This window comes from Nothobranchius furzeri, chromosome 2, assembly GCF_043380555.1.
Source record: "Nothobranchius furzeri strain GRZ-AD chromosome 2, NfurGRZ-RIMD1, whole genome shotgun sequence".
NCBI lineage: Eukaryota > Metazoa > Chordata > Actinopteri > Cyprinodontiformes > Nothobranchiidae > Nothobranchius > Nothobranchius furzeri.
Genome location: NC_091742.1, coordinates 88,763,134 through 88,790,442, shown reverse-complemented (window position 1 = coordinate 88,790,442; position 27,309 = coordinate 88,763,134). Strand labels below are relative to the sequence as shown.

General features: G+C 45.6%; 1 protein-coding gene across 3 annotated transcripts; it reads right to left on the bottom strand.

The window, feature by feature from the left end:
• Positions 1-1,220: 1,220 nt before the first annotated feature.
• LOC107376808 (zinc finger protein 827) lies at positions 1,221-18,484 on the bottom strand. Of its 3 annotated transcripts, none has more exons than XM_070548132.1 (9): positions 18,175-18,484; positions 16,442-16,891; positions 11,569-11,754; positions 10,786-11,472; positions 8,294-8,354; positions 8,143-8,207; positions 6,131-6,185; positions 5,316-5,501; positions 1,221-4,752 (listed from the first exon to the last, which is right to left on the bottom strand). In XM_070548132.1, the coding sequence occupies exons 2-9, from the start codon at positions 16,653-16,655 to the stop codon at positions 4,149-4,151; spliced, it is 2,058 nt and encodes a 685-aa protein (XP_070404233.1). In that variant the 5' UTR covers positions 16,656-16,891; positions 18,175-18,484; the 3' UTR covers positions 1,221-4,148. The 3 variants fall into 3 exon arrangements, with proteins under 3 accessions (XP_070404233.1, XP_015801573.3, XP_015801574.3); XM_015946087.3 differs by having other exon boundaries at positions 1,221-4,785; positions 18,175-18,478; XM_015946088.3 differs by lacking the exon at positions 18,175-18,484 and adding an exon at positions 17,478-17,915 and having other exon boundaries at positions 1,221-4,785.
• Positions 18,485-27,309: the final 8,825 nt, after the last annotated feature.

Sequence of the window (27,309 nt, the reverse complement as noted above, 5' to 3'; positions counted from 1 at the left end):
AAGCATAAACCAAGCTTTAGCCTGGCCTGCCAGACTCCTCCTCTGTTTAATTCTGCACAGAGAAAGGGTCTGGGAACACTCCTATTCAAATAACCCCACCCCGTGAGAATTCTAACCGAGCCAATCAGCGCTGAGTAGCGTACGTCACACACCATAGCGCAGAGTTTGCCGAACACGGCGACTGAAGCGGAGTTCGCTGCGTCTCTTTCCTCTGGTCTAAATGACTCAGGTGTCTTTAAAACCACAACAAGTAGAAGCGCTAAAAGCCTTGTTTCTAAAGGAAGATGTTTGCGCCGTCGCCAGACTCCATTTTTGACTACAGCTAAAAAACTACAGCGTCGTGGACGTCACACACAGCGACGTTCAGTTTCTCATAAACAACGAAGACAGCGGCGGAGTTCACTGCAGCTCTTTCCTCTGTTCTAAATGACTCAGATGTCTTTAAAACCACAAGTAGAAGCGCTAAAAGCATTTCTATAATAAAAAAAGATGTTTGCGTCATTGCTAGACACCTTTTTTCTTTTTCTTTTTTTACTACAGCTAGAAAACTACAGTGTCGCACGGTACAGTCGGCATTTCCGTCTTTTTTCTGATTGGTTACTTTTGAGCTGCCTAGTCTCGCCCTGCCAAGTGCCTCTCTGCCTGTGGGTTACCAGACTCTCTCTCTGTGCAGAATTAAACAGAGGACGAGTCTGGCAGGTATTTGTAAAACTGGAAAAGTCACTGGTGAAGCAGAATGTAAGGGAAAGAAAATAGCATTGATATGTCGTTCAAATTTCAGTTTCTAAACTCATAATGTCAGAAATGTGGCAGAACCCCCCCCCCCCCCCCCCCCCCCGCTGTAGTTCGCTGTGGTCTCCTAAAGAGTGCTGTAAAACACTACGCTTCCTCTGTTCATTGAACACCCATTTAATGCCACACTGCCACTCTTCCCGTCCACTAAATGGATAATAACTATGGTATTACTATGACGAGATAAAACATGTATAATGTTATCAATGTTGGTGGACGCCTGTTGGCGCTGATTGGTGATGTTCATGACTGCTGTCCCTGAAAGGGCAGACTTTGATTGAAGACACAACGGCTGAGGGGAACAAGCCAGCATATTTTGCCGGTCACCTTCCCTACACCCAGAAATTTCCCAGAACTCCTATAATGGAAACACAGCCATTAATTATTTCCACCATTTCACACAGAAACTACAAAAATCAGAGCAAAACTGTCCCCCAAAGGAGTAAAAACATGTTGGTTTTAATCTCTGATTTCTTGCTTCTTGGCTATTTCTAATGCAGGACTTCGATAATATGCAGATGATCCCGTTGTGTTTCTACTCAACCAAACACAAATAAAAATCTCTGCTCTCTGCACCATTTGATCACCTTATACCGCAGACTCCAGCTGATGCCAGGCGGCTTGCTTTAGTCTTTTTTAATGTTGGGTTAAAAACATGCTTCTGAATGCTGTGGTGGGCACGACCATCCTGGTGCGACACAGCACATTCCTGCTCATGTCAGAGCAACGCAGGTCTGAATCTCTGAGGCACAGAAGGCAGCATGACTCTGGTTCAAAGCCAGGGTTGTGTTTCAGCCTCTATCATGTGTTAAATTCACTGATTGGTTGGTTTAGTCCCACGAGAAAGTCTCGTGTAAAAAAATAACAAAGATGCATTGCACAAGGGTCCGTTTTAAAGTCTTTTGCTGTGATAATAAAGGATGTTGTGATAATACAGTGTGTGTCGTCATCTTCAAACTGTCTGGTGCCCCCTGCAGGCAGGGAGGAGGTAACACATTCAGATCGATTTAAAGTCCACAGTCAGCTCAAACACTCAGTAACATAAAACCCATTAAATCACAAACAAGAAGACTGAGCTATAAATACTCATTTGCTGGATTTAATCTATTTGGCTTCATAGTTTTCAGCTTTTCCTTCAGTGTTTTTCTCATCATCAAATCAATTCTTGTGAGGTTAAAGATGGCTTCAGGGTTCTGAATGAAACCTTCCCTCGTCTCGACGAATCCACGTTTTAGTGCAACTTCCATACATGTTGGGCTCCTGGGAGCTCCATGTAGTTATGTAAACACAAACACGTCATTAATATACAACACAAGTATCAGAAAGTTCATCACTGTCCTCCAGAAAGCACCAATCCTCCAAAATCCTCCACGGACACACAAACCGTACTGTTTAAAACGTGAACTCAAACCATCATGAAACATGGGATTTGAGTCAAATGATGACATTCTGCTAAGGGTTAGCGTTCAGCTTAGCAGCTAATCTGTTTGCTAACTCTATTTAAAAGGAGACTAGGCAATTTAGGCTTGCTTTTAGCGCCCCCTACTGTCTATTTAGTGAAACCAAAAGTGAAACTCTCGACCTTGCTGTGCATTCATCTTTTTCACACCTTAATCTAACAGCTGAAATGTCTCCCAGCCTTCCTTAGTGTCTACAGGAGTGATTCATCACTAAATCAAACAAATCAGCTGTATTCATGATCTAGTAAACGTGCTGGAAGCACACTGCAGAGCCAGGTATGTAATCTCCCTTTAACTAAGTCCAACAGGGCCTTGACTGGTACGCTGAAGTTGCAAGTGTGATATTCTGGCCACAGGGGGCGGTGGAGGTCTAAGTGGCATTTCACTAACACCGTAGAGAGTCATTTGAGCAGATACTGGCGCAAAAACGGATCTAAAAATATGAAAAAGTTGCAGTGTATGGCTTTGACCTTTAATCTTAATTTGATGAAAGGTTGATTGATACCATTTCTTTTTGGCTGAAGCCGATGTTTTCTGAAATTTAGGGTGACCAATCTCTGATATATTTGATTTTTAAAGAAGTCTCTAATATTTGTTTTCTCTCATAAATCAATAGCACAAATGTTTGACCTAAATAAACATTTTAACATTATTAAGGAGACAAAAGGTCAATCGATTCTGTTTCCTGATAACTGATTATTATAAAGCGGTAAATGTCCTCCAATTTATCAGGCTGATTAATCGAATTCCGATAAATGTTTTAACAATGGCTAAATTAACCTAAAAAACATAGCTTATTTACGTTCTCCAGTTTAGAAGCAACACTTCAAAAGGATAAATATGTTTTCATTACTTCAGATTGTTTCCTGAGGTTTTAACGACATTCTTTGGTTGAATGTAACAGGACTACAGAACCAGAACCCTCTCAAACAGCCAGTCTGGGTTTCGACCCTTACAGAAAACCTTCACTAGCGGGAAACACACAATTATGAGAAATCATCAAAACTTCACATTTGTGTAAATTTTCCTGTTTTCACATTTAGTCACAATTAAGTGCATGCATTAGTGTGTGTGATGCTTTTTGTTTAGTCTCCAACCGCTCCTGAATGTGTCTCATATTTTTTGCCTTTTCTGACTCATAAAAACTAAACTGAGGCGCGATCCAGACACCCGAGATGAATCCGGGGTTCATCATCAAAATTTGACTCACAAATCTTTTAGACATTCCAGAAAAAACAACAGCCGACACTGTTCTGTTCTGATGTTCTGTGAGAACCCTCGGGAACGTTTTGAGACTATTTCAAGACTCAAACAGAAGAGAGTTTTTCTGTTTTCTTATAAATTCAATATAATAATATTAGAGGTGCATTCAATGACCACCAGAAAAATCTGAATTTCCAACTTTCAGGCACAAAAGCAACAATCGTGTGAGATTTTATCACAAAAAGATTTCCAGCACAGTAAATAAAGAGTTTTTAGTGTTTTAGCTCATCAAATGCAGATTTGACATTTTCAGTAACATCATCTAACTTGATCCAGGAAGGTTTTGATTTGAAAAATAATCTAAACTTTTATATATTTTTTAAACAGTGGTTTTTTTTCCAGTTCAGTGTTTCTGGAGGACGAGAGACGGGTAATAAATAAGTCACACTGTTCACTAGCTAGGGGTAAAGTGAGTATATGACGGGCTAAAGCAGGCAGGAATGCAGCTAAAATTACGAGCATGATGCAAAAGTGTAATAAATACAAAAGGTTGTTTATCTGTGAGAGTTTCAGTGCACTGAGCATAACAGGAGCTGTTTGACATTCTCATACGGAGCGACAGTACCTCGGATAAATGACAGCTTTACATCCATCGCTTCAGAGTTCGCAGGATGGATAGAAGATGGGAGGGGCTTAAAAGTAAGTGGTCAGACCGAGGTAACCCAGAAAGGAGTGTTTGCTGGAGAAAGGTGCAGAGGAGGATGATGAAGGGGAGGGCGGTTTGAGAGAGATGAGCGTTGTGATGGGGAGGAGAGGAGATAAATCCCTCCATCCTGCTCGGTGAGAGAGCGACAGGTGAGGAGGAGGATGGGAGGAAGAGGCGGCAGTGTGAGCTTTGGCTGGTGTGTGCAGCCGCTGGATTTGTTCGTTCGAACGCTGGCCTTCCTCGTGAACGTAGGAGCGGTGTGTGTGCACGTTGCCAGGCACGTCGGCGTTCACCTGTGCGCCATGCTTCACCTTGCAATGCAGCCGCAGACTGTCCCGCCGCTTGGCGCTGTAGGGGCAAAGGTCGCAGGTGAACGGGCGCTCGCCCGTGTGCACGCGCACGTGTTCCACCAGCTTGTTGGCTGTCCGCGTCAGGTGACCGCAGCGGTCGCACCGGTACTGGTTGCCTTGGCGATGACCCTGGAAGTGGACCAGGAGGTCCTGTTGCCCTGGAAACGACCTCTGGCAGATGCGGCAGCGATGCTCTGAGGTGCTCGTCTCCGGCTGGGTTGCCACGGCAACAGGGAGAGCTCTGCTGGAGGCGGGAGGAAGGGTGATGGGGCATCTGGAAGTCAGTCACATTAACAGCACAGACACACACACACACGCACGCACGCGCGCGCACACACACACACACACACACGAAACCGTGAAAACGGTCTAAATGACAATTTTTAATCGGTAGTGTCTGAATGCTTCTAACTGATGTTATGTAATAATAAATCTTCCTAACTAATCAAATTCAACAAAAGCATTTTGAACAGTTAATTTATCAATTTAGACTGAGATACATTTTCATACACTTCCACGCAGTGCGACCCACTAAATATTACAATAACACAGACAAGACTAGAATGTTTCAGATGAATGGATGAATGAATGAATGATTTTCAAACATTAACTGTGCTAATCTAACCTGAGACTTTTGATGAATTAACTGCATAAGTGGTACAATGGGAGAAATGTTAAAGCCGTTGCTGGCGACTCATTAGGGTCACCATGGTAACCAAGGGTCACTCACCAGGATCAGCATGTATAGGGTTACACAAGGTTTTACACAAATAAAACCACTAAAATGTGATGAGCTGTACCCACCTGATGCCTGTCATGTCACCCCGTATGTGCGTGTCAACGTGAGCCCTCATCTCTGCCTCCTGATTGGTCGAATGGTCACACTTGCAGCAGTGAAGCGAGAATAATCTATGCTCCCATTGGCGGTGCTCGGTCATGTGACCCTGAAAGAGGGTGTGGCCTTCGGTCTCAAAGCCACACACATGACACCTGGGTGACGACAAAGGTTTGGAGAAACACGGTAGTCACGGCAACTGTGAATTTGTTTGACCTTTCAGTCGTTATTAGGTGGGGGAACAATTGGGATACATTTCAGATCTACTATAATTAGAACGTGGGTGATAATGTTTTTGCCTGTGTATGTGTTCATTAGCTAATTTTCTCATTATCCACAGGGTGGATTTTAATGAAACATTTTCACTGGATGAATAATAACAGCTGATTAACTTCTTAAGTTATCTTGGTTCAAGATGTCCGCCACAGTTAATCAGAATTAGTTCTACCCTGAACTCTGGGTCATCACTCATCACTCTGTCACTCATTGCACGGTCACGCTTTGGTCATTTTAAAATGGCGCTCTATCAGTAAAGACTTTACCTACAGATGATGTCACTCAAACTGGGCGGAGTCTCTAGAAAGAGGAAGTAGTGCTCATAACTATCCAGGTCAGTCCAAAATTAGTGACCAATTCCCACGTTAATGGATGGTCTTGACTTAGTTCATGCTAGCTGTTAGCTTATCAATCCTGAAACAGAGGCTGTTCATGAGGCTAAAAAACTTAACAATAACTCCTCGCTTTAGATTAGACGTAAAAGGTAAGGATGGTCTCCGTGTATCACCTGAAGAAGAAGGAGGAACCTGATGTTTTGTCTCTAACCAGGCTGGTTGGAGTTTCTGCAAAACAAAGAGAGGCTGTTTATTATCCTACTAACGGACTCATGAAATAAAGCCAGTAACGATGACTCCATGTGGAAGTTATTATTGCTCAACTTTTCTGTGACCGCTGCGCGATCGTTTAACTTCAATGGTCTTTATTATGAAGCCAAAGGCGATCCGAAGGCAGCATAAATCCATAACACAAACAACAGCAGAGTGCCGGGGATGCTCGTTAAAACCTAAAAACCAGTCAGAGGCAGCCAGGCCGAGTCCACCCAGAGCACCCAGAACCAGATTCACACGAAGATCATCCAACCAGAGTCAGTTCACACCAGTGGAAGGTGTGAAAAGTGTCTTCGGGTTCACACTGTGCTGTTTCAGGCTCCTCTAAACATGTCAGGTCTGTTGTGGCGTCTAATTGATGAAAGAGTCGAAGTAAGCGACCTTTTTCATTATTTAAACACAGAGTTCATGTTCACACAGCTTCCTGTCCACACGGATGCCTCGTCTCGTCTGGAGATCAGTGTCGAAGCTACTATTTGTTATCAGTGATCTGACAGTTTTAGAGCTGCTAACGAGCTTTTCCACACACCTCTGAGACAAGATGGTCCCTCTGAGGTTAGACGTCTACCTTCATCTCTCCGACTTACATCATAAACTTCTATTCTCACCTGATTTTAGAAGTTCTAATGACAGAAAACCAACAGATAAAGCAGTACACACATAAACATCTATCTACGTGGGCTGGAACTGATACCAAACTGTAAGATAATAACGTTTAAGATCAGACTAAACGTGCACGAGTGGCTCTTGTGTTAGGGGTCTTCCATACGCACGATCATGTGGGGTACGTTAAGCATTTGCGCAGAAACTGGGACAATTTTCTTGTTGCAGTTAAGTCTCAGCAGGTCTTAATTGTGGTTTTTTCGTGCAGTTTATCCTCATTAAAAGGGGTGTAGGAAAACTGTAATATTCAGTGTTAGGATCCAGAATCTATATCTAAAAGCAGTGAATGGATTTTTTATTGAGAATTCACACAGAAACGTTTACCATATTTGGATGTGTGTTGCAATTCAAACTCCAGCTGCTAGGTGGCAGCAGAGTTTAGCACCTTCCAGGGGTGGACTGGGACCTAAATTTGGCCCTGGCATTTTTACGAATCGTCGGCCCTCCCCATTGGGAGAGCGGTGGGGGTGTTAGCGCCCACGGACTCGTCTCTAGATGTGAGATCTAACATGGGACTGTTAAATTACAAGCAGGGCCAGACCGCTGCGACCGGGAGCCCTGGCCTTCCAGATCTCTCATTCTCCACGGGCGGAGATCAGCGGGACATTAGCTACATGCTAACGTGGTAAAACAACTCCTACGTCATCGCTCTGCCTCGTTTTTTTTTGTTGCTAAAAACGCCTGGAAAAACTCTGTTAGCTTCAGGTTACCATGAAGCTAATGTTCTGCAGATCACCAACTGTGGAGTGGTGTCGGCCCAAGCTGGGCAAGCAGCCCACTTGGCTAAGCGGCCCAACCGGGACAGTGCCAGAATGCCAGATAGGCCAGTCCACCCCTGTCTCCTTCCCTCTGAGATCTCCCGATAATGCTGTTTTGGAAGCGTCGGCCTGAGTTTTCTAATTAAATTCAGTCTTAAAAACAGTCAGTCTGGTTTATAGTATCGTGATACGTCGTATCGACTCCCCGGTGTTGTGGTAAATATCGTATCGCCAGATTCTTGCTAAGACACCACTCTGTTTGTCATATATTATTAATGTAGTGGCTAACCGCTCTTGTCGTGAGCTTCAAGCTGACTCACAGAAACCAAAAGTGAAAAAACCGAACCAGCAGGATGTTTCCAGTAAACATGATAACTGACCAGTTCTGGTAGCAGCCCAGAGGTCCCATTAAAGCCCTGCTGAGATCAGATCTACAGCATCTGACTTGTGAACCTTTGTTATGAACGTGTGAGAAGGTGCAGGTTTTTTACCACATGAAGGTTCTTTCAGTAGTGGGGAGGAGCAGAGCTGGTCCATGTCCATCTTCAAGCCAGGACTACAGAGAAGAAGACACATGTGAGACATGCTGGACGCAGGCAGAGGCTAAAGCATCCAGCTGGTGACAGGAAGTGAAGCTGCTACCTGCTTCTGATGGGCGGGGTCATCCTCTCCACCTGCTGACTGCTGGACTTATTTACCTTCTCTGGTGATAAAAACACAAAAGTTATTTCAGAGAAACATCTCAGGTGGAGTTAGAGCTAGATGCAGCGCACCTGACTACAGTAGCATCTACTGTCTCTATTTGTTTAAGGGAATGCTCCTGAAAGTCTTCATGGGGTCATCTGCTATGGAAACAGCACATCCTGGTGCTGCTGATCCTCAGCTGGCTCCCAGAATCCAGCCAATCACAGGAGAGAGGGGCTTTAGGGGAGGAGCTTTCAGACTTGAGCTTATAAAGTCCATTCCAGCTGGAGGATTACCCAGAGGACTAAAGGAGCAGGCTGGGGCAAACCAGAGACTTCAGGAAGAAATGCTGAAGCTGCAGGAAGTCCAACATCAGCTTTGTTACCATCTAAACTCAGCTGTGTAAACGATGTAGGAGCTACAAGATTATGGCAAATGTTAAAGCTGCTAATGGTGAAAGATTAGGGTCACCATGGTAACCACCTGCGTCTCTTTAAGCCTGATTTATGCTTCTCTTTCTGCACGGGAGGAGAGACACACAACGCCAAATATGCATCATTGCAAGGACTCTCCAACGCGCTCGCAGAGGGTGACAGAGATGTGCCCAACTTTTTAACTATTTGTCGAAAGCAAGCTTGTGATTGGTTAGGATACTGCTTTCTTCAAAATTGTCAGCAGCACCGCCATGGCCCCCTCGAAAAATAAAAAGATATTTAGCGACAGACTGAAAGACACCTCATGGAAAAAGTCAGAAAAAGTGAATATATTTTCACCCGTGACTAGAGTACAGATATGCAGCACATGTTTGATTCGTGGATGAAAATTATGGGAAACGTGGGTTTAGAGGTGGCGATCGCAGGAAGAAGTGGAGGAGAATGAGAGACCAATTTAAAAAGTCTCTGAAATACATTAAAACAAAGTAAACACATTAGTAAATCCACTATCGTGGACCGGATACGTGACTGCAATGGTGGCAGGATACCCCACAAAAGCACTACGCCCTCTGCTGTCCTGGAGGGGAATTGCTTTGCAGCACTCTAGCTCACGGAGAAGTTCGAAAGCAAAATGTCTCCGTCAATACGTGTGAGTGACTCCACACTCGAGTACTGCAGTAAAAATATGTCTGCAAAAACAAAGTCTGGGTCACAGGAGAGGAAAGAAAGAAAGGAGAAAGGACAGGCAGAAGAGAGAGCGTCAGTATGTCACACAGTTTTTCTCAAAGAAAGGTGGGTTTAGTTAGTGCGTTGTTAAATTCAACCTGTTTGCTAGCTCTGATATCCACAGTGAGAGGAACTATGTTTCATCTAATTATGGTAAATGGGTTGTTGTCCTTGTCCCTACCAGAATCACCAGCTGATGATATGTCAGCAGGTGTCCCCTCACAACCCAATGAACCTCAAGAAGGTGAGCAATGTAGCATGTTAGCTAGCAGCCTCATTTAAGGGGGTCTGTGGGACTCACTTAAGGCTCTCTTCTCTATCAGTACTATTACAAAGGAATATAAAAGGCTATTTTTGGTGATAAACACATTGTTTTTCCACATAATGATAATTATATATATCAATCAGTAAAAATGTATAGATTGTTTTTGATGCTGGGCAGGTTGAAGCATTGTTATTTAGTCCGTCACTAAGTATGTCACTCAGGAGCATTATTAATTATATCACTGCAAATAATAAATCTTGCTGTGTACAATAAAGGCTGAATTTATTTTTAGCTTTTTTGTTGTTGTTGAGAAAAGTGGGTTTCTAGAGACTTATATATACTTTAAAATTTTATGTAACCCTAACTGACTCCGGTTTGAACTGTGTGCTTATTCATTTTGTGTCTATGATGAAGCCGTGGAGACTTAATAAAGAAGTCACCTTGTCAGCAGTGAATCCTTAATTTTTGTCAGTCATACAGAAATACTTGATTTCAAGAGGAAAGACAGCAGAAAATGTAGTTATGTAAAGCTTTGACACAACATGGAAATTTAATTAGATATCCAAATTTGATTTTTATCATCAAATAAAATTTTAGACTAAATAAACACATTTTAAGGGAGTAAAAGGGAAAAGGAGATGAACACCTTTCAGCATGTGCGTTTCCTGCTTTTTCCAGCAGTGATATTGCTAATTCTGTTGAAGGAAATTCACTGTTTAATGAGAGACAGCTGGTGAAAATGATATGTAAATAAGTAAGAATGCATGTAGACCTACATAATTAAGCAAAACTGAAACACTAATATAAAGTATATGTATTACCGGTATATTTTTTTCTCCCTTCGAATCTGGGAGGGTGCAACCCCAGCTCCAGCTATGGACGAGCCCCCAGGGGGCCCAACTTGATATTTTTCATGGGGCCCAAAATCTCTGGCAGTCCCCCTGCCCGTGAATCACCTTTTCTGACTGGCAGCAGGTGTTTTAAAAGCCGTGGGGCGTGGTTCATCTAAGGAATAAAAATCTTACCTGAGAGTTGGTGCAGCAGCGTAGACGCCAGGTTCACCGACATGTCCTGCCACAGCACTGCCCTCAGACACTGGTCCTCCATCTTGGCTCCAAATAAAAGCTGTTCTTCCAACTTTGCTCCGGTTAACACCTGAGCTGCCATCTTGGCTCCAGGAATAAACACGTTCTCCATCATGGCTCCTGAGGGAAACTGGTCTTCCTTCTTGACTCCAGAGAACAATCTCTTGTTTGCTCTAACTTCAGAAAAAGGCCTTGCTGCTATTTTTGCTTTAACTGGATGACGGTCGTCCATTTTGGCTCCATTCAGGAGGGGACTGTTCATCCTGGATCCAGGAACACTAAAATCCTCCAGTTTCACCTGAAACTGGAAGCTGTTAGCTCCGGTGACTAAACCGGCTGTTGTCTTTGAGGCAGGCTGACAGCTGCCAGCAGAGAACCTGTCCTCTGCTTTAAGGCCAAAGAGACACTGATCCACCATCTTGGCTCCAAGGTGCAACTGGTCAACCATCTTGTCCCCAGTGATGTCCTGGTCTTCTGTTTTAACAGTAAAGAGGTGGTGGCTGGCCATCCTCAGGGCAGAATGGGTCAAGTCCTCCATGATTGGTTGGTTTTGGGTTGTAGGGTTAACTTCCATTGGCTCTTCCTCCTCTTTGACCTTCAACACATGACTGTTCACTTCCTGTCGCTCTGTAAATAATGGAAAATGAGACCACGTATTTCTTAGCTGTCAGAGGACTTAGAAATATTTTCCTGATGACGTAGACCAGAGAGCAGAGGTTATACCTGCTAGTTTCCTGAGCAGGTCAGAGGCCAGCGTGTCTGTTGTGGTGTTCCCGTCAGGAGTGTGCGTTATTGACGGAGGCTCAGGACTCGCCCCGGGGCCGTCCGGTGAGAGGGCAACGCCAGGTTCATCCTGTTGCCCCACCTCCTCCTGGCTCCCAGGATGCATCTGGGCCTTCTGAGTGGCCTCTGAAGGGAATATGAGGCTGAGTGAGTGGATTAGATTGTATTTAATGTTCAGTGGAGCTCATATTACAGCCTAATTATCAGACCTGACCTGCAACAAGAGGAAAGGATTGAGCTCAGCGCAGCCAGGACTCTGAGATCTTAACAAAAATATCCATCAGATGGTTGAGATCTCAGGACCAGAGGCTTAAATCTGCTGCTCGGTCAGAACCCACTTCTCTGCTCCAGGATCATCAACCAGCTGCAGAAAGTCATCCCTATTGAGCCTTGAAGACGCTTGAGTTCATTAGTCGATATCATCATTATTAGTCATGTGTGCTTTTTTAGGCCCAGTGAACTTCAGTGATGAACAAAAGAGAAAACTCAAGATCGTAATTTCTATTACTGATTAATAACAGGGTGACCAGAGCCGCAGTACCATGCTGGGACGGGTTTGGATGCATTACTGAGGCATAAATGCATCAGAGTGTCACGATGGGAGTAGGAGGTGATTAGGACCCAAGATGCAGAACACCAGACGACACGAGGCAGGAGCAATTGTAAAAGTAAAATCCTTTTATTAGGATGGGGAACAGAAAATCCAAAAAGGCAGGAAGCCAAACCTAACATCTAAAACCGAAAGACAAAAACAAAAAGCTCAGTTATGAGCAGAGACCTAGTGTGTGTGTGTGTGTGTGTGGGGGGGGGGGGGGGGGGGAAGAGAACGACAACGCTGACAAACATCAATGGACCGACAAAATACTGAGACGCAGACAGGGTTATATACATAGTGACTGTGTGATTGGGAGACGAGGAGCAGGTGCGTGGTGAGAGAGAACTGAGGAGAGACTGGTGAAATCAATTGACTAAATGGGAAGGGAAAACTAAGCAGGGGGGATAAATCCTAACCTATAAATCTCAAAATAAATAATAAACCTAAAGGACTAAGGGCACAGGAGAACCAAAGAATAAATAACTAATGACCTGAGGGGTAAGGGAGACTAATTAACACGAGGGGAAGGAAACACATGGAGACTAATAACATGAAAAGCTGAACCTATAGAAAAACTACAGAGGGGTGACTAGGGGAGACCTGAGGGAGACCGGGAGGGAGCTGGGGACAAAGAGGGGCACAGGAAGTTTGGGTACACATGAGGGGGATCCTAGAGGGACACCTGGAGGGGTTGGGGAGCACAAGGAGACACATAAGGGGAACCTAGAGGGGGGCTGGAGAACACATGAGGGGGACGTAGGATGCAGACCATGACACAGAGAAAAATCAAACCCAACACACTTCAGTGTTAACATTAGGAGGTCATCTCAGAACGCAATTAATGAATGAAATATAAAAGATGGATTAAGGAAGCCATAGAAATACAGAGATGATGGGGCCTACACATTGGATCACACAAGGGACTGCGTCATCGGTGAGGAGAGCACAGGCAGCAGAGGGCGAAACTGTCCTCTGCTGCCTTTCGCCCTCTGCTGCCTGTGGACAAACTAAGAAGGAAATGACGCCGCCATTAGAGGCTAGTTCTGATGAAGACTGCAGGAGTGGTCGAAACTATCAGCAAAAAGGAAAAGAAGTCTTTCCTGTGTTAAAAAGAACGTAAAAATCAGAATGCAACTGCCTCAGCTACAGGTATTACCCAGAGCCAGGAAACATGTAGAACCTTTCCAGAGTTTGAATCATGGTTTACCCTGCCGTTAAGTCCTCTCTCAACCTCAGCACTACCTGTAAGTTTATCTATCCATCCATCCATCCACCTACCTACCTACCTACCTACCTACCTACCCACCCACCCACCCATCCATCCATTCACCTACCTACCTTCCTACCCACCCACCCACCCATCCATCCATCCATCCACCTACCTACCTACCTACCTACCTACCTACCTTCCTACCCACCCACCCACCCATCCATCCACCTACCCACCCACCCACCCATCCATCCATCCATCCATCCACCTACCCACCCACCCACCCCTCCATCCATCCATCCATCCATTCACCTACCTACCTACCTACCTACCTACCCACCCATCCATCCATCCATCCAGCCACCTACCTTTCCATCCATCCATCCTTACACCTACCTACCCATCCATCCATCCATCCATCCATCCATCCATTCACCTACCTACCTACCTACCTACCCACCCACCCACCTACCTACCTACCTACCTACCTACCTACCCATCCATCCATCCATCCAGCCACCTACCTTTCCATCCATCCATCCTTACACCTACCTACCCATCCATCCATCCATCCATCCTTACACCTACCTACCCATCCATCCATCCATCCAGCCACCTACCTTTCCATCCATCCATCCTTACACCTACCTACCCATCCATCCATCCATCCAGCCACCTACCTTTCCATCCATCCATCCATCCACCTACATTTCCATCCATCCAGCTCTTTATCTCCATCCATCCAGAAAATCTCTGGAAGAAGATAACTAGAAGAAATTCTAATCAGATGACTGAATGCCCACAGCAGACTCCTTTGATGAGGGGTAAGAATAGCTCTCCTCTGAGACAATTTTGTATGATGGAGGTCCTAATCTAACCTCTAAAGCTGAGCCTAACCAGTCAAGAGAGGAGGCTAATTTCAGCTGCTTGGGTCCAGACCCTTCTCTTTTCAGTCTCGATCCAAATCTCACGAATTCAGGTGAGGATTGGAACAGACATAAAAATAAATTGAGAGCTTTGATTGTCAGCTCTGCTTCATTTTCACCACAGCACACCAAGCCATGATCGATTGGCCCATTGCTTGCTTCATGTTATCATCTCTCATGAAGAAGAAGAGATACATTAACTCCTTTGTCTGAAGCAGAGACTCACTCTCAATTCAAAGGGCCCAATCAACCGATTTATGTTGAGAACCACGTCCTTGGACTTGGAGGAGCTGACTCTAATCCAACTTCATGGTCCATGGCTTGAAGAAACCGACAAAACTGCATCATCTGGAAAAGTCAGGTTCCATCTTGGGTAGACATTCATAGAAACCCTGCCCCCTACAGGCTCACACGCTTCTTAAGGGCAATCAAAAGGCCCTTTGCCTCTAGTAACTGTGGCTCGACTCTGCTCAACCCCTTTCAGGTGGTTTTCCATTGTAGCTAAGATACTGCTCTTGTGGGCATGCTCGTCATAAAGGGACTGCCCCTGGGCTTTAAAAAAAGGTACTGCAAGTTGAACTATACCTGATACAAAAGTAGCACATGTGATCTGGACATGACACAAAAGACAGTGTAAAAGAAAATCTCGGGATGCTGAACATTCGGATCAGACGGGTTGAGCCAGGCTCCAAAAAGAAGAGACCCGGAAAAAGCAGCAAGGTGAAAAGCAATTTATTTTGCTTTTTCAGCTCAGCTTGTTAGGCTTGCAACCGCTCCAAAGCAGGTACCTTAAATGGGGTGGCAACCTGGTACCCTTTACCAGTGGAAATGCTTTGGAACCAGGCTGAACTGAGTTAAGCCCTGCTGAGATTAGACTAGAAAAACCCAACTGCTGCGAGGCTGAAGATCTGGTTGATTGTTCCTGAAAGCTTCATTAACAGATGCAAACCAGAATCCATGTGGTTTCTGCAAGACCAGTTATCACTGAGCCCAATCAGAGCATTTACACCAGCTGCGTTGTGGTGCAGATGTGGATGCAGAGCAGTGGAATCTTTCTATGTGGTTTCTACGTTTTGCGGACGCCGTAAGTGGACTGTTGTTGAGGAATTTACATGAGACAAACAGGAAGTGAGACAAACAGGTGCATCCGGGTTATTTCAAAATAAACCCTATGTTGCATCATTCTGTCCATCTTCTTTTGTTATTATTAAGACAGGGTTACTGGTTCACAGAGTATGATAGTACCAGCTCCTCTCCCACGTAGCTGTTATCGTGTGAACTCTTTCCGGAGACCTTCTGCACACGATCCACAGCTGGTTTAAGTGGCGGTCTGTCTGGAAATCGCACAGATTCTGGTCTGCATCTGTTCTGGACTCAGGTCAAAGCCACGCTTCTCCTGAATCGGAGGTTCAGCTATCAACCAAAGCCTCCTTTCCAACTCCCCTGAGGAAACCTTCCCAGATCATATGTAGATTGAGGATTACTGACCAACAAACCTTTATGCTGATGACACGTGTTTGGGCTGTGGGAGGGCTTGGTGGTTTCAGGAAGATCAGACCACTGAGAAGTCTCCATGCAGCGGGTTTGTTGAGTTTTACCTTCGACCTGTCCCGTTCTTAACACAGAAAACATTTTCCTCAAAATATCTCTGAGTCTGCAGCGTTGACCTGAGCCAGGTTTGGACCACAGCGGGCTCCACTATTGCTACTTCAGCTGCTCTCGCTTTAACCGACTGCCTGTCAGTTTTCTGTTTCAGCAGGAATAAATTGGTTGTAGCTGCATTTTTCTTTCTCTTTGTGTTTGTTTCAATAATGCTCCACTAAAATCGGCAGTTTTGAGATAGGATTTAGTGATTTTTGGAATTGAGTCCCACTGGACACAGCTCTGCACACACGTACAAACTTCTTATATTAAAAACTGTTCTTGACGTAAATCTCTTGGTTCTAAGTGTTAAAATTTCAAGAATCGAACTCCTGACTATAAATGCCACGTTAACTGAGCGGTTGTCTTGTAACTTTTAATTGTAGTTTTATTGATAAATTGGGATAAAACGTCATCAAAGTGACAAATGTGTGCTTTTACCTGACAGCCTAATGAGGAGGTCAGACGCCATCTTGGTGCTGACATCGGGGCTGAACAGAGAGGTGGCTGCTGGTAGAGGACTGGAACCTGCGGCGTGTGTGTTTGCCTCGGACACACTCAGTGAGCAAGCCTCCTCGCTGGTGTGTGTCTTTGTGTGTGTGTGTCGTTTGGCTGCATCAGAGGGAGGCTGCAACACACTCGACCCACGCTTCATTTTTAAACGAGTGTGTGCGTGTTGTAAAAATAATAAAAAGAAGAAGAGTCAAAACTCAGAAAAAGAGGAGGGCAATAGAGAAGGAGGAAGAAGAGGAGGAGAAAGGCAGTGCTGCTAAAATAAGAAGGCCGTGCTTTCTAATGTACGGAAGTGAGGAGAGCATGGTGGAGAAGAAAGGGGAGATTGCAGAGGGAGGATTTGCTCTTCACATCGAGCTGTTGCTGGCTCTCATTGACCTAAAAGACAGAAAAAGAGACGGATGGAGGGGAAGGAGGAAGAAAAGAAGAGCAGCGAGGACGAAGGGCGAGAGAGGACAAGGGTGAGAAAGTGAAAGAGGATGAGAGGAGGAACAGGAACAAAGTGAATCTGTGAATGAATAAATTATTGAATGGGTAGAGCCTAATGATAAGGAGATAAATCATCCCGTTATCGCCATGGTAACCAACCCCACTGTGTCATCTTCTGCCCTGACCTTCCCACCAACAAACAATCACAATTATGATCAATAATCATCAATGAGCCTTCAGTCTGCCACCATCTGTTACAGCTGATCACTTCATGCTCTTGTCTCTGCGTTCACGTGTATGAAAGTCTAAAAATGTGTTTCAATTTATTACGAATAATAAAAATAAATGGGATAATCTAAAATAAGTATTAATTACATTTAGATAAATTAATATTCACAAAATTTAACACAAAATAAAAACGTAGTTACGCTAGCTACAAATAAGACATTACAAAAAAAACAATAAAAGAAATTCATTAAAATGTTTTAATTATTCTGTTTAATAAATAAACCAAATCAGACCTCCAGCTGTGTACCTGGCCCACAGCTGAAGTCGAATTAAGAGACTGAAGGTGATAAATCGACCAGGCAGCGTGTACTCGGTGTACTCTTTCCCTCCGACCCCGTTTCCTGCCGCCTCGCGCCCCTGTCTCTAGGCGACACCATGCGGGCTGCTGCCGCCGCATCCGGCACAATTCACCGGACACCAGTTCCTCCGCGACCCCCTCCTCCTCCGGAACACTCGGTGTCGGTCCCTCGGTCGGTGTCAGACCCCCCTACCCGGTGCCCCGCTCTTTAGCTAGTTACCCCCGTCTCCGACCGCAACATGGCTGAACGGAGCCCAGACTCCCCGCCACACCGAGTCAGAAAGTCCTTTCCCGGTGCGGGATGTTGGAGCGGGGCTTAGTGCCGCTCCACCGCTGCTTGCAACGGTTCTCCCTCGCGCTGCCGCCTGTTACCGGTAACAAGGGCAGGTGTCATGAGCCCGTGCCCCCCCCCCCCCCCCCCCCCCCAACACACACACACACGCGCGCGCGCGCACACACACACACCTCCGCGCTCCACTCCCTCTCCTCCTCTTGCAACATGGCTGAACGGTAACCCGACCTCTCGAGACCTCAAAAGTCGTTTCACGGGTCAGTTAGCATCCGTACCCGGACATCACCGGCACCAACCCGCCCCGGGACGAGGCGATGCCCTCCCGGCTCCATCTCCCCCCACCTCGCCACTTACCAGCACCAAGGGGGCAGGTGGCGGCGGCGCTGGTGGTGCAGTCCGGGGCATAGCCTATATATAGACTATAGATCTCATCCATGTTCATCTTTTCTTTCTTTTATCTCCGCGGATATCCTCCGGTTCCTGCTGGTAAATGAAAGAGACCGACGCGAGGAGGTGCTCCGTCTCCTCCCGGAGCCTGAGGATGACGGGTCGGTCACCGAGCAGGGCAGATGGTGGTTTCCGCCTCCTCTCTTTCTTCATGTGTGTGCGTGCGCGCGCGCGCGCGTGTGAAGAGGAGATGCAGTGGGTTTTCACATCACTAATATTACAAAATGTACAATTTATTACTGGGATCCTTCAGCAGTCTAGCAGAAAGCTTCAGTCCAGAAACATGTTTCAGTTTAAAAATGGTTCCACGTCAGTCACGTGTTCGCGCTAAAAACCAGCTATTTAAATACTTTTTGCCATACTAGGGTTGTAGCAGTAGCTGCTATAGTTTTACTTGTAAAACTATTAAAAAATAACGTTTTTTACTAAACTGAATTTAACTATCACACTTTTGTCAAAGGTTAGCTTGGGTCATCTCAAGCCACCCCTTTAGTTATGCTAAATGACTAGTTTGAGCCACAGATTTGTGACGATTTGTTTTGGTTTCCAACCATTTAGCAAAGAGAAGCAAATGATTCCAGAAATATTTCTGCAACTACTTCGTGAGAACATTTGTCCTTTATTCCAAACTCCCGCAACGCAAGAAAAAGGAATAAAAAAAAAACAACTTAATCAAGATTTTATGGTATTTTGTAACCTTCCTCATAAATTCTATGGTCTCCGTGTTTTTAGTAATTTCTGTGCCTGGCAAGGTCCAAGAAAATGTTCCTGATGATGTTAACCCATTCTGCAAAACCAAGAACACCACTTAGTTGTGACTTAACTTATGGCGGGTGCCCCATAATGATGGAAAAGGCCTTTTGTTTCCTCCAAGATTGTTGGAGGAGTTCCACTGGGAGGATGCTTTGGTACCCTTCTTTATTCATGTCTGTATTCTGAAACTAAACCTTGAATTTGACTGAGAAGTATCCACACACTTCACTGGTAGGACACAGGAGTGAAGGAGAGCTCAACTTATCTCTTAGGAGGGAGGAATTAGGGGAGCTCATAAGGTGGGCCAAGGTTGCAGAGGTCGTGGGTGACCCATGAGCAGATGGTGAAGATAAAAGACAAATGAAAAAGAACCAACAAAGAGGAGGAACTGGGACTGGAGACAAGGAGACTTGTGATGATGAGAACAATGTGTGGCGAGGACAAAGATGTTGAGGGAAAACTGTTGCCAATAAGAGGTGAAAGGAGACCAAGGGGGCAGCTGAGGCTGACTAATACAGCTAATGGAAAAGGAAAATGGGGAACTGAGCTGCTAAACTACCTTAAAAGGTCAACTTAAGGCATCCAGACAGTCCCTTTTCCAGATAATTCAAACACTCAGGAAGGACCATTTCTAGTTTTATGCATCCCGTAACAAACACAAAGGGCCCCATGATCACTAGAAGGCCTGACGGATGAATGGTCGACCTCCTCTTCTCAGAGAACCATGCATCTTTATCCATAATGATCTTAAAATCATATCTAAGACATGAGAATAAGATCAGCTGCAGTGGGCTGTATAGCTGTCATAATTAAGTCTAAATCATTGACCCCACTGGCCAGGGACATATGTTGTGCTGCCATCATCTACCCGTAGAAGCTGTTTCTCAGACATTGGAAGCTCTTCACTGAGGTTACTTATAAACTGTCTATCAGGTTTAGTGTTTTGTAAACAATTATAAATGAAGAGGAGGATAAAACACAAGATGTGATACTGAATTTGTTTGATTTTGTTATGTAATTCTATAGAAATATAGACACTGATAAAGAAATCAAACTGTCCCATGTCAATCGTGGATCCTCCACCAGGGGGCAGACATGTACAGGACAGAATATGGCAGGTGTCTGATGAAGGCATTACATCACATTGCCTCCTGGACATCTCCCTGGTGAGGTTTTCTGGGCACGTCCAACCGGGAGGAGGCCTAAAGGGAGACCCAGGAGATGTTGGAGGGACTATGTCTCTCACCTGGCCAGGGAACACCTTGGGATTCCCCTGAAAGAGCTGGCCCAAGTGGCTGGGGAGAGGGAAGTCTCTGCATTATTGCAGAGCCGCGTCAGTCAACACAGCCCCACAACATCCACAGCCTTAAGGAACTCTGGGCGGATCTCATCCACTCCCTGAGTCTTGCCACAGAGATACCTCTGCCCCAGAGATTTGAGAGCCCAACTCAAAGTCCCCAGGCTCTGCTTCCTCATTGGAAGATGTGCCGGTGGGACTGAGTAGGTCTTTAAAGCATTCTGCCCACCGATCCACAATGATCCCAATGTCTATCAATATTGTTGGTAGCACACTGCCACCCCCCCCCCCCCCCCCCCCCCCCAGGCGCCGGATGGTGGACCAGAAGCTCCTCGTAGCCGTGCGGAAGTCTTGCTCCATGGTCTCACCGAACTCCTCCCATGCCCGGGTTTTTGCCTCCGTGACCACCTGAGCTAGCCTGGCAAGCCAGACTAAATAAATGTATTACTTAGTCTGGCCACGCTCCATTGACAGCTCCTGGTTGTGGGGCGGGTTCTACCGTTGTCTTTCAAATGATCTCCGCATTCCACTGGACAATGAATGTGACATACTCTTGTTTCACTCTGTTGCATCATCCCACCCACCAGGCATATAGAGTGCCCTGATTGGCCCACAAAGCGGATAAAGCTCTGTGATTTGTTCACTAAGCAGATAGAGCACTATGATTGGCCCACCATTATGGACCAATCACAGCTCTCTATGTGTTTGAAACCCCTCTAGAGAGCTGTGATTGGCTAGCCAGAGTCCTGGTAGGAGCTGCGGAGATTCCAATGGAGCATGCCTAGACCATTCTTTGCAAAGCAAGAATTTGGTCTAGTTCACTAGGCTACACCTGAGCTGCATTCTGCTTGGACTGCCGGTATCTATCAGCTGCCTCTGGAGTCCCACAGACCAAAAAGACCTGATAGGACTCTTTCTTCAGCTTGACAGTATCCCTAAACACCAGCGTCCATCAGCGGGTTCGGGGGTTGCTGCCACCGGACTCAATGTCCCCCGCCTCCCCTGGAACATTTTGGAAGTTCTGTCAGAGGTGTGAACTGAAGCTCCTTCTGACAGGAGACTCTGCCAGATGTTCCCAGCAGACCCTCACAATACGTTTGGGCCTGCCAGGTCTGACCAGCATCTTCCCCCACCATTGGAGCCAACTCACCACCAGGTAGTGGTCAATTGACAGCTCCGCCCCTCTCTTAAACTCTATACCAATAATAAAATAAAATTGACCCTTTCCACCTGTTGATTCTCCACCAGGGGTCAGCAAACAAACAGGACTGAGTATGACAGGTTAGTAATGTAGACACTAATCATGATACTCCATCTGGATGTTTTAAGGCCTGCCTCCAACATGCCTCCATCTAAAAGACTAGGTTATCCAGAGTTATCTCTGTAGTTATGCTGCTATATGGCTTAGACTGCTGAAGGACACACTGACCACTTTCCACACTCTACTACTTTCTTCTACAATCCGTTCTTTAACTGTATTATTTCCTGCTATTTCAGCTGTTAACTTCATTTTCTCTCTAAGTGTTTTTCTCCCCAGAAGAAGCTACAATGATGTTCTGCTGAGTGTGGTGGCCTCATGGAGGGGGCCATCGTCTTGAACACTGCTGCTGACCACTTAAACATTCTCCCTCTCCTGATAATAACGTGTTACTTTCCTTGACATTGAATGTGCTACTACTAGTTTACCCATTTAATGATAGGTTCACTAGGATAAATACAATAAAGTTTATCTCTCACCAAATACAATATTTACTAAGAAATCAAAATGTAACCATAGAAACACTACTTGGTATATATGTTGTGTGTGTGTTTGTGTGCGTGCGTGCGTGCGTGCGTGCGTGCGTGTGTGTGTGTGTGTGTGTGTGTGTGTGTGTGTGTGTGTGTGTGTGTGTGTGTGTGTGTGTGTGTGTGTGTGTGTGTGTGTGTGTGCTCTATCTTCTCCATCCCCAGTGAGTCGTGGTGGATGGCTGCTTATACTGAGCCAGGATCCTCTGGAAGTTTCTTCCTGTTAAAAGGGAGTTTTCCTCTCCACAGTCGCTGCATACTTGCTTAGTATAAAGATTACTGTAAACTGACTCTGACACTAGTCAGTGACTTGATGCAATTTGCTTCGTTCCTTGTATAGGACATTTTTACTGATTGGCTAAATGAACTGACCTGTATTGGAATGTTTACTGTGTGAAGTGCCTTGAGACAACTCTTGTTGTGATTTGGCGCTATATAAATAAACTGGAATTTAATTGAACTGAAGGCCAGAAGAACTGGTTTTACATGAATTACTGATGGTAATCTATGGAGGTTAAGAGTTTACATACCTGTCTGAATTGATATGAAACACCACATGGACTTCTTGATCTGATAAAACATTTGCGGTGTATGAAAATCCTGCAGCTTAGAGCAGTTGATTTCCTATCACCTTCTAAGAAAACATTGACTGCGGTTTGCTTTGCGAACACAGGCCTGTCCACACTGGAGCGCACGTGTGTTTCAAGGTGATTTAGGGACTCTCTCCATCATGGGCTCCATGTTTCATACCTCTCCACCCATGGACTGTCCACCTTCACGTTCCTCCACCTCTGGAAGAAGCCAAAGGCCTCAGAATCTGAACTGTTAGCACAGAGCCTACTGAGCAGCATCCGAGCCAGGAAGTCCTGCAGGCAGGCCCGGGCCGACACCGTCACCAGCCAATACACCGGCTCCTCCAGAACCACAGAGTGGAATGACTGGAGGGACATCTGGAGCCACAGTGGTGGAGAGGAGGAGGTCGGGACCTGGAAACGATCCAGGAAGAAAATATGATGTAATCTGCTGTTGATGTAACTGATCTTTTAGGTGTTGTACCTGTATCCTCCTGCAGTAGTCTGACTGTTTTTCCAGCAGAAGTGATTTTATCTCACTAGTTCCATTCAGACCTTTGACCAGGACCTGTGCAGTCACACCAGAGGCTTCTTAAAAGTCCACATCACATTTAGAGGCATGTGACAAAGACACCATGTTGTTTCTGAATAATTAGGTCAGATTATACATTAATTTCAATTCAATTCAAAACTTCTCTTCTGGCACTCGCAGAGAACAGACGCTTCTCTTTTTGCTCCCTTATCTTTTTTTCCCCAAGGCTCTTTGTCCTGTCTGCCCACAGAGCGCTTCTCTGCATTTCTTCTGAAAGACCCTATTTTTTTAGAAATGGATTTGATAAATTGGTCGTTCAACGCGATTGATAAGATTTTTTCAACGATGAGGACGGAGCAGGGGGCTCCCACTTGCCCGCAAAGGACACATGCGGTGGGATATATGATGGATTCCTGGAAAGAGTGGAAGATCGTATGCCTCTCCCAGCTGTCCATTGAGGACGTTGAAGACGTGTGGATATTCGGCCTGATGATCACTGGATTTCTTCTGATTGGAGTGGGAGGATATCTGGTTGCCTGGAAATTGGGGAAGATGGGAGCGATTGGAGGGTGACCCGCACCCACGAAGAGCACCGTCCGTGTGGAGACCTCACAGACTGGGACGCTACTCGAGGTGAATCGTAAGCTGGACAATGTTCTAGCTGCGATACCGGTATTAGTGCGCAAAATGGATGTCATCTCGGAGAGAGTCACCGGACAGTGTGGAGATGTTAAAAACCTAAAATTGGCTTCACTGGAGGACTTGAACGATCAGTTACAGACTGAAGGCAGAGAGGAAAATTATCTCAGCCTGACCCAAACAAAGTCTTGTTATCCAAATCTGACGCCATAACAGCCTTGAGATGCCAACAACAAACCCCCCACGAAGGAAGGAATGCAGACAGATGCTGTGAAAACCCGACCTACCCCCCACCTTCGGATTGGTGGACTTCAGCCTGGCGAGGTCATCAACCTGCAGGAGTCAAATGGGCTCTGCGCTCCTCCCAAGATCTCCCTCCCACCTGTGGCTACAGTGGTTGAGCGCCGTACATGGCTGCTCTTGCTGGGGAAACAGGAACCCAGCCCCCCCTGCCTTCCTATTGTGATGTTCTGTTGCTTATCTGTTGAGGTGTTTTTTTAGCAGAGCAAAGCTGCCCTCCTGGGGGGAGAGTAGCTATGAAATGCCTTTTTTTCCCTCTTCCTGAATCCATTCCTCGTGTTATCCTTTTCTCTCTATTAAGGTAGCGCGACTCGGGTTGTGAATGACCACAGTCACCAATTCTTGTCATGTGTCTTGCCCAGTATGTCTGATCTCTGAATTGTGTGTACTGAAACTCTAATTTCCCTCTGGGACAAATAAAGCTTTTCTGATTTTCTGATTTCTGAATTCAAAAATACTTTATTAATCCCAGAGGGCAACTGATTGCTGTAGTAGCTCAGAATAATAGTAATAATCAAGTCATCAAAGAGTTATTGTATATTACAATGGCTGTTGGCAGGAAGGATCTCCAGTAGCGGTCAGTGTTGCAGCGAAACTGAAGAAGCCTCTGACTGAAGACACTCTTCTGTTGTCGGACAGTCTTGAGAAGAGAATGCTCAGGGTTGTCCATAATCTTCTTGATTCTCTGGAGAATCCTTCTTTGCATTATCTCCTCCAGTGGTTCCACAGTCGTCCCCAGAACAGAACCAGCCTTTTTATTAGGCTGTTGAGCCTTTTCAGGTCCCTGCTTCTGATGCTGCTACCCCAACAGACGATGGCTGAAGAGATCACACTCTCAACAACAGACTTGTAGAAGATCTGCAGCATCTTGCTACAGACACTGAAGGACCTAAGCGTCCTCAACAAGTGCAGTCTGCTGTGTCCCTTCTTGTAAACGGCTTCGCTGTTCTTTCTCCAGTCCAGTCTGTTGTCCGGGTGAACTCCAAGGTATTTGTATTCCTCAACCACCTCCACTTCTTCTCCCATGATGGAAACAGTGTTTGACTCCACCCGGTTTCTTCTGAAGTCTAAAATCATCTCCTTTGTTTTGGTCATGTTCAAGGTCAGATGATTGTTTCCACACCATGCCACAAAGCGCTCCACCAGCTCTCTGTACTCAGCTTCCTGTCCATCTCTGATACACCCGACAACTGCAGAGTCATCTGAGTATTTCTGTAGATGACAGGTCTCTGGTTTGTACTGGAAGTCTGAGGTGTCAAGGGTGAAAAGGAATGGTGAGAGTACAGTCCCCTGCGGTGCTCCAATGTTACTGATCACCTGGTTTGATGTGCAGTTCTTCAGCCTCACAAACTGTGGTCTGTTTGTCAGGTAGTCTTTAATCCAGGCGATAGTTGAGGCCCCCACCTGTGTCTTCTGGAGTTTCTGGCAAAGTACATCAGGCTGGATTGTGTTAAATGCACTGGAGAAATCAAAGAACATGACCCTGACAGTGCTGCCTGCTTTGTCCAGATGACAGTGGGTTGGTTGAAGCAGCTGGATGATGGCATCTTCAACTCCAACTCCATGGCGATAAGCAAACTGCAGCGGGTCCTGATATGTTCTAGTTTGCTTATTCAGGTGGACCACCAGGAGTCTCTCCAGGACCTTCATGATGTGGGATGTCAGGGCAACCGGTCTGTAGTCGTCATTGACTGATGGGCGAGTTTTCTTTGGAACTGGAACAAGGCAGGATGTCTTCCACAGGACTGGAACCTTCTCCTGGGCCAGGCTGAGGTTGAAGAGGTGCTGCAGAATCCCACAGAGCTGCTCTGCACGGGCCTTCAGTACTCTGGGTCTGACACATAAGTCCGATTCTTCCCCCGACCCCACCCCACCCCCCGCCGCCGTCAGACATCTGGAACTTTTCCCTGCTGTGTGAACGCAGCCGAAAGGACAAGTTCCGGTACAAAAGTGGTGTGTCTGAAAACACAGGTCCGGTTAAAAACCGGATTGAATTGTCTGCAAATGTTCCAGAATGTCTGTCTGAAAAGGGCTTTTGTCTTCCCACCTCAGTTTATATAGGTCTGTTATTTCAGTGTGTGTGTCTTTCCCCAGCTCGGTGTGTGCGTGTGTGTGTGTGCATGTCCTACCCCAGCTCGGTGTGTGCGTGTCCTTCCCCAGCTCAGTGTAGTGTGTGTGTGTGTGTGTGTGAGTCCTTCCCTCAGTCTTTAGGTTTAGTTTTGTGTTTCATAGTTTTAGGTATATCTGCCCTCCTCTGGTTCTGTTCCCCATTTAGTTAATCGTATTCACCTGCTTTCCCTCCAGCCTCACTCCACACACCTGCTGCCTGTTTCCCTAATTGCTCCTCCCAGTCTATATAAGCCCTGTCTTGTCTCTGTGTTGTGTCGGTCCATTGTGCTATTCTGTCAGTCTTCTCTAGTCTTTAGTGTTTTGGCTCTAGTTTAGTAACTGGACATCTTTGGATTTTTGGCTCCCAGCATTTGTAGTTATTTTCTTTTCTTTGCTCATCCAATAAAGGATTTTTTCTTATCTTCACTTCTGCCTCGTGTCATCCTGGGTATCTGCATTTTGGGTCCAAACCAACCTCGTACCGTGACATCTACAGACAGTTGAGAGAGGCATATCAGGTTCCACTTTTTCCAGGAGTCCATGATATACCCAGATGGCTCTGTCCCAGGGGGGCATCCGGGAGCCCCTTCTCCCGTTCTCATCATTGAAAAAATGTTGTCAATCGCATTGAGACCAACTGACCAGATCCATTTTTAATAATTTCCAGTGTCCAGAAAAAATATATGCTCTATATTTTTTATGTATGTGTTAATTAATCCTTAATTCATCAAAGTGGAAATTATTTTAAAAGACTTACATAATTAATTAGCATTATTATGCATATTACGTAACACACTATCTCTATTTCCACTTATCTACGCGCACTGAGCAGGAGTCGAACCCACGCTCTTCGACTCCCGGAGAAAACAGTTTAAAAAATAGAAAAAGCAATGAGAAGAATGAGCAATAGGCACTGAGGCAGAACCAGCTGGATTTGCTGCATCTAGAACGTTCAAAGTGAAACTTTACTCAGTTATGTTATATTTGTCAAAACACGAGGAATTTGTTTAGGCTTTCAGCAGCCGGCCACACCCAGAATGTTCCAGGAAACGGTG